Here is a 12906-nt window from a genome sequence, read left to right on the forward strand (position 1 = left end):
ATGGAGATTGCAGGACTGTTTGCTAGATTTTATACACCAGTCAGTAGGGGTGTGGCTGAAATAGCCAAATCCACTAATTTGAAGGTGTGTCCACACACTTTTGTGTATATAGTGTATCACTAACATTTTGAAGCTGAGCCATTTGCTCGTGCTCTGCTGCGCAGTACAGTCATATCTGAATAAAGATCATAGCATTGTGTCAGAAGATGCGTCAACCTTGTCAAATATAAAACAGGAGAGATTATTTCACAGAAAATAATAATGTTGGAGTTTAGAGTGCTGAAAAGTAGCTAACAGCTCACTGGTCTCACGTCTCTTCATTGAGCAGAGTAGCCCAAGCAGAGCCGTTGCTATGGTTCCCGCCTCAGAGCCGCCATAAGCAGAGTGAGCTGTCTGTGCGCAGGGAGCGTGTGCGATAGAGGAGCAGCTAACAGATTTACTAACAGTTATTTCTGGTTTCGAGCAGGGCCAGGCTTTAAATTTGGCAGAAGCAATCGGGCCTGGGTAATCGGCAATCGTGTCTCCCTTAATTATCATCCACTTTGTCTTGTCATTCATGCCATCACTGAAAGCACCGTCTCCCTTAGCATCTCTCTCCAGTAGCCTGTATTGGAACATTCATATCACAACCCTGAAACTCTTTGCTGTTAAAAGCTGTTCGACCTCTGCAGCTACAATCTAATTTCCCTCTGATGGGCTGGCAGTAAAAACTATTAAGGCTTGTAATAAACTAGTATAAACAATTCTTATTTGTTATGCACTATTAACTTGGTATAATTGCAGCATGCTGCTAGACTGGGTATGGTAGGCTTGGTAGTGGAAGGAGCAGAGAGCTTTTAATGAAGAGACCATCTGGTGCCTCTCCCTGTACTATGGGCTCCCAGCGCTGCCGTTCCCCATGTAGGGATGACATTACACAGGGAGGAACATTCAGGTTTACAATACACACACTCCCACATGGATTCATAGGCTCACACACTCCAGATAAAACGTTCACTGCACATGCACAGATTACATTCTCCCTGTAATGAGCTGTTTTTATGGGTGGGACTGTTCGTGGTGAGGGTGGGACTTTATGTGGTGAGGGTTGGACTGTGTGGAGTGAAGGTGGGACTGTGTGTGGTGAAGGTGTTTCTATGAGTGGTGAGGGTGGGACTGTGTGTGGTGAGGGTGTTTCTGTGTGTGGTGAGTGTAGGACTGTGTGTCTGAGTGTGGTGAGGGTGTTTCTGTGTGTGGTGAGTGTAGGACTGTGTGTCTGAGTGTGGTGAGGGTGTGTCTGTGTGTGGTGAGGGTGTTTCTGTGTGTGGTGAGTGACTGTGTGGTGAGGGTATGTCTGTGTGGTGAGGGTATGTATGTGTGGTGAGGGTGTGTCTGTGTGTGGTGAGGGTGTTTTTGTGTGTGGTGAGGGTGTTTCTGTGTGTGGTGAGTGTAGGAATATGTGGTGAGGGTGTGTCTGGGTGTGGTGGTGGTGTGTCTGTGTGTGGTGAGGGTGTTTCTGTGTGTGGTGAGGGTGTTTCTGTGTGTGGTGAGGGTGTTTCTGTGTGTGGTGAAGGTGTTTCTGTGTGTGGTGAGTGTAGTACTGTGTGGTGCGGGTGTGTCTGTGTGTGGTGAGGGTGGGACTGTGTGTGGTAAAGATGGGACTGTGTGTGACTGCATAGAGTGCGCCGTGAGCAAGAGTGTGTAAGTCACACAGTATGACAGATTGTGTATGTGTGCGTGCATGAGTGTGTGTGTGTTACAGTGTGTGAGGTCCCTTACATTTGGCCCTGGAAGAGCCAGTGCGCTGTGTGCTCCTCTTGCCCTGTGGTCTGTCTCTGGAGCGGTGCAGGCCGGAGGAGAAAGAGGGATCACGGGAGTGTTTCATAGGGCTGGGCTCCACTGGGACTGGCATTACGGAGGCTGGGACACGCTGGTAGTCCAACACTCTGTAGGGAAAATACACAATATTACTTATGAGCAATGTTCCCTCTAAGTTGCACACATTAGTGGGAGTGCAGCTTCCCTCGGATTGCCACACAGAAGAAATATCAGCCTGCACAGAGAGCACAAGATTGAACTTCATTAAACTTTCTAGTTTTTCCCCTTTAGTGAACACTATCATCGTTTCACTCTACTGTGGGAATTGTGCTCAAATCAATGCAAAATTAGCCACTTTCAACGTAACATACTGAAGCAAAACGAATTATTCAATATTTAGTATGCAAAACTAACTACAAGAGATGTTCTTGTAGGCAGAGCGCATCAGAGTAGGATTCTATTGTATTGACAATCAAGGCCTGTAATCTACACAGACCGGTTTAACGTAACCAATCAGAGCTGCAGTAGACCTATATGCAAATAGCCATTGCTATCTGTGCCATTCAATATGAACTGGACCGTTTTTACAGCATGAGCAGTCGCAAGTAGATGCGCTTGTTTTGAGATCAAAGTAAGAGCTGTATGTTGCCACCTGTGCAGATTTGTTCATATTCTTTGCTAGTTAGTGAGTTATTAGCCCAGTTACAGCTAATTTCTAGTCAACGATGAGGGAGTGGTTGCTTCCTATGAGAGCATAAAATGTGTACATTTTTAGCTATCTATGAAAAGTGGGTCAGTTAATGACCTTTTTTTATGTCTTAAAGTGACAGTGTTGTATTTTGAGATGATCTTGAATAAGCTAAATAGCCAATAGGCAGAGGGTAGCATAATTTGTCTGATTCTCTGTAATAATGGTATAGAATAATAATAATTGTATTTTGTAAAATGGTTTCTTGCATCAAACAACACAACATCTTCAGTCACCTCCTTAATAACTTCTCTAGGACAGGGCGCAACATTTGGAATTTTGAATGAAAAGCGTGCCCAAATTAAACTGTCTGCCACTCATGCTTTTGAATAGGGTCCTGATCCTTTCTTGGCCATGTGATATTCCCTAGTTAAGACTGTTATATTCTTTTTTTCCCTTCTCATAAACTGAAGATTCTCCAGCTAGCACGTGTTTTAAAACAATCGCCTGCAAACGTTCCTAAATTCCCAAATGGGAGCTGGACAATACACTCTTTGAAAAAAGGGGTCCAATTGGTTCTTCGGCTGTCCCCTTAGGATAACCCTTTTTGGTTCCAAAAGGGTTCTACCTGCTACCAAAAAGGGTTCTTCAAAAGGTTTTGCAATGGGGACAGCCATAGAACCCTTTAACATTCTAGTTGGCACCTTTTTTTCTAAGAGTGTAGGCATATCCCTGCAGGATGAGAGTCAATCTCCCTGGCAGGCTGGCAGCACTGAAAATACCTGCCTCCAGACAGATTTACAGTAAAGGTTATTAATGCCAATCAAATGAAATGGTAGACTCGTTTATAATGTCCATAAGCTATTTGGTGCCATTATATATTCAGTGTATACTCTATGTCACGGCCTGACCATAGAGGTTTTTATTCTCTATTTTGGTTAGGCCAAGGTGTGATTAGGGTGGGCGTTCTAGTTTCTTTATTTCTATGTTGGTGTGGTTCCCAATCAGAGGCAGCTGCCTATCATTGTCTCTGATTGGGGATCATATATAAGTTGTCCTTTTTCGTTTGGGTGTTGTGGGTAGTTGTTTTCTGTTTAGTGTCGGCACCTGACAGGACTGTTTCGGTTTTCCCTCTTAGTTATTTTGTTCGTGTGTTTTGAGTATTAAATTTATCATGAACACTTACCACACTGCGTTTTGGTCCACTCCTTCATACGACGATCGCTACAGAACTACCCACCTAAAAAGGACCAAGCAGCGTGGTCAAAAGGAGCAGAGATCCTGGGCCCGGGAGAAAAGAGAGTGGAGGACATCCTGGACTTTGGAGGAGGTTATGGCAGGGGACAAGACCCTGCCATGGAAACAGGTGGAAACAGCGAAAGAGGAACGGCAACGATACGAGGGGACACAGCTAGCACGGAAACCCGAGAGGCAGCTCCAAAAATATTTTTGGGGGGGGCACACGAGGAGAGTGACAGAGTCAGTGTGACTGGTCAGGCACCGTGTTATGCAGTGATGCGCACAGTGTCTCCAGTGCGCATTCATAGCCCGGTGCGCTCTATTCCAGCTCCCCGCATTGGCCGGGCTAGAATGGGCATCCAGCCAGGACGGATGGTGCCGGCTCAACGCTCCTGGTCTCCTTGGACCAGGATATCCTGCGCCAGCTCTGCGCAATGTGTCTCCGGTGCGTCTGCACAGCCCAGTGCGACCTGTGCCAGAGCCCCGCATTTGCAGGGCAAAAATAAACATCCAGCCAGGATGGGTTGTGCCAGCTCTACCCTTTAGACCTCCAGTGCGCCTCAACAGTCCAGTACGTCCTGTGCCTCCTCCCCGCACTCGCCCTGAGGTGAGTGTCATCATCCAGGTGCCACCTGTACCGGTCCCACGCATCAGGCCTCCAGTGCGCCTCCACAGGACTGTGCGCCACCACAGTCCAGGGGATCATATATAAGTTGTCCTTTTTCGTTTGGCTTTTGTGGGTAGTTGTTTTCTGTTTAGTGTCTGCACCTGACAGAACTGTTTCGGTTTTCCCTCCATGTTATTTTGTTCGTGTGTTTTGAGTATTAAATTTATCATGAACACTTACCACGCTTCGTTTTGGTCCACTCCTTCATACGACGATCGTTACACTATAATCACAGTGATATATTGATATCATCTGTTCTAGATTGATCTCATAGCCTGGTGCACTAAATAGCCCTTGTCCAAAGAGCACTGTCTGGGGTGCTTTGATTTGCGCTGGTCTCTCTCTCTCAAATATGTCTTCTGATACCAGCGATTACTGTGTATGCATCAGTGGAAGCTGCTGAAGGGATGAGGGCTCATAATAATGTCTGGAACGGAGCGAATGGTATAGCATCAAAAACATGGAAGCTGTCTTTGATGTATTGGATACCGTTCCACTAATTCCCATCCAGTCATTACCAGGAGCTCATCCTCCCCAATAAGGTGCCACCAGCCTCCTGTGGTGTGCTTCCCAGCAAATAGAGGGTGTGGTGATGTTTCAGATCATCTGACTGTGCAGTTTGACAGAGATGCAGCTGCCCCGTCTATGTGGTTGTAGCACGTGTATTGTCTATGTGTCTTACAGAAATGTAGAGAAGCAAAAAAGAACTGTGGATATATAGTTGACTTTACTGCGAACTTCTGAATATGATGACCTACTCTGCCTTACATGTAGTCTCTGGCAACAAAGAAAAGTCCATGAAGGAGAGAGAGAATTACTTTGAGAGTACTGTACTTTTGTAAGCTTTTAATCCACAGCAGAGCAGATAACTGCCAATACATATTTACACACACACAGGGCCTCTGTTGAAATGCTGGGCTCAATGAGAATGAATCAGTGGTTTAGTCTGGCAGCTCATTTCATACAGTATGTACAGTAGGCTACAGTTCAAAGTAAGTTCAGGATTAAGATACTTTATACTAAGATACACAACGACAATGATATTAGATGAAGACTGGGACTCAGAGAAAGGGTAAGATGTTTGAGTGAATTACCAAAGTTCTTATTGGATGCACTGCAAAACAGATTTAGGTTTTTCATAAGAGGACATACATATATATAATCACTAATCCAATGCCAGTGCAGGAGGAAGTTAAGATACTTTTTAACTCAGACTGCAAGGCCTTGCATTTCTATGGCCATAAGAGTGTCTGTAAAAGTGGAGATGGGACTGAATGGATCACCTATCAATCAGCGATGCCTGAGCTGGCTGGCGAGTGCCTTGTCTTTCATACTGTCATCTCCCTCTCCACTCATCCTCTGTTCGAGCAGCCCTTTTCCCTCCACTGCCCTGGCATTCCCCCTTTCCTCACAGTGCTCCACTGCCGCCGCCCTGGGCTGTGTTTTTACTCCGGACCAGTGGGTGGGCGGCCAGGCGGCCAGTCAGCTATGCAAAGAGACTGTGTACAGAGAGACTGTGTTCATCCATCTGTGAAATCACCACCAGCGGCTGACAACCAGGTCATGTGGATACAGTGCGGGTCAAAAGATAGTTTCAATACAGAAACTCTGCTACCCGCAACCCTCAGGGAAGTACTGCATCATATGATCTGTTGGCTGAGCCACCATCAGCACCGACCTGTACCCTACCTGCCCTATGCTCTCTCCTGGCCCCACTCAGTCTGAATTTGTCCTGCTAGGTGACCTAAACTGGGACATGCTTTAACCACTTGACCAAGTCTTAAAACAATGGGACTCCCTAAAGCTCTCTCAGATTATTACCAATCCCACAAGGTATGACTCCAAACACCCAGAAAATGCTACTCTCCTTGATGTTATCCTCAAATTGTCCTGATAGGAATCCGTCTGGTGTTTTCTGTAATGACCTTAATGATCACTGTTTTACGGCCTGCGTTCGTAATGGCTGCTCAGCTAAACCTGTCTTGATTTGTCATAGACGCTTGCTGAAAAACTTTAATGAGCAAGCCTTCCTTCATGACCGAGCTTCTCTAAATTGGTATAGAATAAGCTTGATCCCCTCTGTTGAAGATGCTTGGACCTTCTTTTTTAAAATCTTTTCAGTGATATTGTTAACAAGTACGCCCCCATAAATAAATGAAAAACAAGTTCAGGCCCTGGTTCGACCGTGATTTGGCAGAGTTACTCCACCTCAAGAACACCATTTGGTGAAAAGCTCGGCACACAAATCCTGTCATTCAGGCAAATAAGAAATAAGTGCATTTAGGCTATCCGGAAGGCCAAAGTTAGTTATTCAAGGGGCAGTTCTCTCTCTATGGGTCTAACCCCAAGAAGTCCTGGAAAATGGTGAAAGATCTGGAGAATAAACCCTCCTCCTCACAGCTACCCATGTCCCTTAATGTTGATTATGTGGTTGTTACTGGCAAGATGTACATGGCTGAGTTTTATAATCACCACTTGATAAAGTCAAGATTCATATTTGACTCAGCCATGCCTCCTTGCCCATCCAACACTTCATCATCTCCCACCCCTTCTAATGCGACTAGGCCTGATGCTCCTTCCTCCTTTTTCACAGCTCTGCCACACAGTTTCTCCCTACAGTCGGTCACTGAGTCTGAGGTGCTAAAAGAGCTCCTTAAACTTGACCCCAAAAGAACATTGGGTCAGATGGTTTAGATCCTTTCTTCTTTAAGGTTGCTGCCCCTATTATTCGCTGAGCCTATCTCTGACCTTTTTAACCTCTCTCCTCTCTGGGGAGATTTCCATTGCTTGGAAAGCAGCCACCTACATCCTTTATTTAAATGGAGAGATCAAGTTGATCCTAACTGTTATTATAGGCCAATTTCTATCTTGCCCTGTTTATCAAAAGTGTTGAAAAAACGTGTCAGTAATCAACTAACTGGCTTTCTTGATGTCTATAGTGTTCTCTCTGGTATGCAAACCAATTTCTGCTCACGTTATTGATGTGTCACTGCAACCTTAAAGGTCCTAAATTATGTCACTATTGCCCTTGATTCTAAGCAATGTTGTGCTGCTATTTTATTGACTTGTCCAATGCTTTTGATACGATAGACCTTTCCATTCTTGTTGGTCGGCTAAGGAGTATTGGTGTCTCTGAGGGGTCTTTGGCCTGGTTTGCTAACTACCTCTCTCAAAGAGTGCAGTGTGTAAATTCAGAACATCTGCTGCCACAACCACTGCCTGTCACCAAGGGTGTACCTCGATCCTAGACCCCATACTCTTTCCAATTTACGTCAACAACATAGCTCAGGTAGTAGGAAGCACTCTCATCCATTTATATGCAGATAATAGTCTTATACTCAGCTGGCCCCTCCCCGGATTTTGTGTTAAAAGCTCTACAACAAAGCTTTCTTAGTGTCAAACAAGCTTCTCTGCCCTTAACCTTGTTCACTCCAAAACAAATCAACAGATGACACCATCTCTATTACACTTGACACTGCCCTTTCCCACCTGGACAAAAGAAGCACCTATGTGAGAATGTTGTTCATTGACTACAGCTCTCATGCATGTTTCAGTGTTATTTGCCTCGAAGCGAGCATAGAAGTAGTTTAGCTCGCCTGGTAGGCTCGTATTACTGGGCAGCTCTCGGCTGTGCTTCCCTTTGTAGTCTGTAATGGTTTGCAAGCCCTGCCACTTCTGACGAGCGTCAGAGCCGGTGTAGTACGATTCCATCTTAGTCCTGTATTGACACTTTGCCTGTTTGATGTTTCGTCGGAGGGCATAGTGGGATTTCTTATAAGCTTCTGGGTTAGAGTCCCACTCCTTGAAAGCGGCAGCTCTAGCCTTTTGGTCAGTGTGGATGTTGCCTGTAATCCATGGCTTCTGGTTGGGGTATGTATTAGAGGTCGACCGATTCATCGGAATGGCCGATTAATTAGTGCCGATTTTCAAGTTTTCATAACAATCGAAAATCTGTATTTTTGGACACCGATTTTGCTGATTGTTTTTGTTTGTTTTTTGTTTTTAAACCTATATTTAATCTTTATTTAACTTGGCAAGTCAGTTAAGAACACATTCTTATTTTCAATGATGGCCTAGGAACAGTGGGTTAACTGCCTTGTTCAGGGGCAGAACGACAGATTTTCACCTTGTCAGCTCGGGGGATCCAATCTTGCAACCTTACAGTTAACTAGTCCAACGCAATAACCACCTGCCTCTCTCTCCAAATTGAACGTTTCATTATTTATTTGAGGCTAAATTGATTTTATTGATGTATTATATTAAGTTAAAATAAGTGTATTGTCGTAAATTCAGTATTGTCGTAATTGTCATTATTACAAATACATAAAATAAAAATCGTCCGATTGATCGGTATAGGCTTTTTTGGTCCTCCAATAATCGGTATCGGCGTTGAAAAATCTTAGCATCTGCTTCATCTGACCATTTTTGTATTGATCTAGTCACTGGTGCTTCCTGCTTTAATTTTTGCTTGTATGCAGGAATCAGGATGATAGAATTATGGTCCAAATGGAGGGTGAGGGAGAGCTTTGTATGGTCCAGAGTTTTTTTCCCTCTGGTTGCACATTTAACATGCTGATAGAAATTTGGTAAGACTGATTTAAGTTTAAGTTCCCTGCATTAAAGTCCCCGGCCACTAGGAGTGCCGCCTCTGTGTGAGCGTTTTCCTGTTTGCTTATGGTGGAATACAGCTCATTGAGTGCGGTCTTAGTCCCAGCATCAGTCTGTGGTGTAGACCGCTACGAAAAATACAGATGAAAACTCTCTAGGTAGATAGTGTGCTCTAGGTAGACAGCTTATCATGAGATACTCTACCTCGGGCGAGCAAAACCTTGAGACTTCCTTAAATATTGTGCACCAGCTGTTATTTACAAAAATACATACAGTAGTTCGCCGCCCCTTGACTTACCAGACGCAGCTGTTCTATCCTGCCGATACAGTGTATGACCAGCCAGCTGTATGTTGATAATGTCATCATTCAGCCATGATAAAATATTACAGTTTTGAATGTACCTTCTGATAGTTTAATCGTCTGTGTAGGTTATTGATTTTATTTTCCAAAGATTGCACGTTTGCTAGCACAATGGAAGGCAGTGGGGGTTTATTCAATTGCCTAGGAATTCTCAGAAGTCAGTACGCCCTCCAGCCCCTTTTTCTCCCCCTTCTCTTCACGCAAATGACAGGGATCTGGGCCTGTTCCCGGGAAAGCAGTATGTCATTCATGTCGGGCTCATTAAAGGAAGAAAAGGATTCTGCCAGTTTGTGGTGAGTAATCTCAGTTCTGATGTCCAGAAGTTATATTCGGTCATAAGAGACAGTAGCAGCAACATTATGTACAAAATAAGAAAGAAAAAAAGTGACAAACAACGTAAAGAAAATAACAAAAAAACACGACTGGTTAGGAACAAGTAAGTAACATACCGAGCCTACAAAGACGGACCGAATTACAATAAACAATCACTCACAAACACAACATGGGGAACAGAGGGTTAAATAATAAACAAGTAATTGGTTGAGTGAAGCCAGGTGTGATAAGACAAAGACAGAACAAATGGAAAATGAAAAATGAATCGGCGGTGGCTAGAAAGCCGGTGACGTCGACCGCCAAACGCCGCCTGAACTAGGAGAGGGACCGACTTTGGCGGAAGTCGTGACAATAACAAAATATCATAATAAAGATAAGTGTTCTCTACCTTGCACAAATAGTAATTTCAATTTAGGAATTAATTATTTTAGTATTTTATTGCATTTTCTGATGAAATTCACATTACCGCAACGTGTCCAGCTCTGTCTGAATGTATGTTATGTTGTCATTTATACAAGTCAAATGAAAATATTCCGAAAAAAATAAATGGATGTTCTACTCGATGTTTCAAATGACTTTGAATGAAGCAACACATCTGCCAGTACCTTCAAGATGGCTACCAGGTAAGCAGTTCTCTTTATATTTCTCCAGACTAACATTCTCTTGTCAGACTGCATACACAACAGTATTGATTACCATTACCGATACAGGTAGGTTTCCACATTTAGAAAAAAGTTAGATTTCAAATTTTCTATGAAAATATGCTTCATTAATGTCTAATTATGTACATTGAGTAAACATTTGCTTAGTCATCATGTCTTCTCTATTGTTGGCAAAACATTCTAAGGTTCCTGATCCTCCGCAACAGCATTCTCACTTATATACACAGTTGAAGTCGGAAGTTTACATAGACCTTAGCCAAATACATTTAAGCTCAGTTTTTCACAATTCCTGACATTTAATCCTCGTAAAAATTATTTGTCTTAGGTCAGATAGGGTCACCACTTTATTTTCAGAATGTGAAATGTCAGAATAATAATAGAGAGAATGATTTATTTATACCTTCAAACTCAGTGCCTCTTTGCTTGACATCATGAGAAAATCAAAACATGAATCAATGATTGTGCCAATATTATCTCATTTATTTTCTACATCAAATTGTATAATGTTTAACCATACCTCAGTCTTAGTATACTTATTGTCATTTCCGAAATCATCAACCTCATTTCTGAAACCTATGTATCATTACCATAACAGGTGTTCATTTAATGTTAATTTAATGAATGGAAAAATAGTAGTTTGCTTTTAAATGTGCAGAATCTATACGTTATGTTCTTTCAGGCTTGCCACATAATTTTGAAAATATGTCAGGTTTCAATGAAATAGCAAAAATATTAGGTTGTAGATTGCAGAAGGTGTTGCGGTAATGAGAGAAATCAGTCAAAATCAAATAAAATGTTCATTTAAAAATATATATGATTTCAGAGTTTCCAGTAACTGTGCATGACTGTTAATAATAAATGTTTTAAAAATGTATTAGCTTTCCGAATTGTCTTGATGGTTTCAGACTTTTTAAAATACTTTTTTCTGAAAATATGTTCAAAAAGTGTTAAATTGTCAGTAAATGTTTTTAAATGAATGCTCACAAACACTTCAGACCTTGTTATTAATGCCTCAAAATGACATTTTTTGATGCAAGTCTTTTTAAAGGTTTCATGTTTGAAATCTTTGAAGCCAAGATTTCGCGAAAATCACCCATATGCACACACACACCAGAAGATGCCTCCTTGATGGAAATACCCGTAGATACATGGTCCCTTATTTCACTACCTCTAAGGACAACCGTATATTAGCCAGGTTATTCTCTATCTGTGAAATTGACATTTTCAGTGTACAGAAATAGGAGCTATGTTACCTAAAGTAATCCACAGGCAAAACCTTGTTAACAAGTCTTCCTACTGTAGCTGTGAATAAGGACACATCAAGGTTCATTTAAACGGTGCAATTGGGTAATCAGAAAACAATTGCCCCAAGGTCCCTCAACTCTGACAGGTTTAAATTGTGTACCCTTGGTACTAGGCAGTTTAAAATGTCTTTCAGTCAATACATCTTCACAGATATATCTGGACATGATATCATATTTCATAAACCCCTATCAATGCTGTGCCTCTATACAAAGCATCAGCTGCTCTTCGACATTGATGGAGATAGAGGGGCTTTCTCAGTCTGTCCCTGCTCTAACACCCCCCTGCTATTTATGCAAGTTCTCTCCTCTCCGCAGCTCCCTTCATCAGCACCAGCCACAGAGGGACCGCTTCTCACAGCCGTTCAAAGCCTGGCTAATTACGCTATACAAGTAGAGCCTCGGCACTAAGCAGGGGCTCACTTTGAGACACCCCTCCCCTCAGAACACTACAGAATTTCCCTCCCTCAGGCCCTTCAAAATACAGTCACACAATTATCACTTGCAGAAGAATATAGACACAAGCAAATAAATAAATAAAGTTTATTTTGTGTTGTGTAGCCGTTTGGTCTATACCAGGCAAGGGGATTTAAGACGGGTTAACACTAGGATGGTACAGTATGATCTCTCGTATCTCATCCAAGGGGCCTGACTATCACAAGCAGACATACTCCTCTTAGACAAATCAGGAGTCAGAGATAAGCCTGTCCATGAGACACATGCAATCAAAAGAGGAAGAGAAGGAAGACTAGATAATTGCATTCACTTTCAGAAAGGGTTTTGCAACACAAGAGAGCATCTTTACATACAACAGCTAAGTACAAGTTCTAAACCAGAACACTTGATCGTAATAGAGCTTGTTCAGTACTTGGCCATTAGAGTGAAAAACACATCTCTAGCAAAATATAGATCTGTAGGTGAGACCAGGTACAGTATAGAAGCCTACCTGCCGTAGAGGTCATCTGGGTAGCTGTCATACTCCAAGTCATAGTCAGATCTGAGGAGAGAGAGAGAGATTGGCTAAGAGAGAGGGAAAGAGCCATCATCGACAGTGGGTTTTGTCCAACATGTCTCTGGACGTACTCACTGCCACAGTCATACTCTGGACCTAGTTTTGTCCCATGGAATAAATATTGTGGATCTTAATGTTTTTCCTTATAATCCTGGACTATCGGACCACCATTTTATTATGTTTGCAATCGCAACAATAATCTGCTCAGACCCCAACCAAGGATCATCAAAAGCTGTGC

The 12906-nt window shown here is 42.8% G+C and overlaps 1 protein-coding gene across 1 annotated transcript in view; it reads right to left on the bottom strand.

The window, feature by feature from the left end:
• The window catches only part of LOC115144816 (RNA-binding Raly-like protein), a 58369-nt gene that overhangs the window by 5036 nt on the left and 40427 nt on the right, over positions 1-12906 (bottom strand). Inside the window, exons 3-4 of the mRNA XM_029685896.2 lie at positions 12603-12653; positions 1759-1925 (exon numbers count right to left, since the gene is read on the bottom strand). Coding sequence (XP_029541756.1) covers positions 1759-1925; positions 12603-12653 — 218 coding nt within the window. The remainder of the gene's footprint in view (positions 1-1758; positions 1926-12602; positions 12654-12906) is intronic.

The sequence above is a fragment of the Oncorhynchus nerka genome, linkage group LG17, assembly GCF_034236695.1.
Source record: "Oncorhynchus nerka isolate Pitt River linkage group LG17, Oner_Uvic_2.0, whole genome shotgun sequence".
Lineage (NCBI taxonomy): Eukaryota > Metazoa > Chordata > Actinopteri > Salmoniformes > Salmonidae > Oncorhynchus > Oncorhynchus nerka.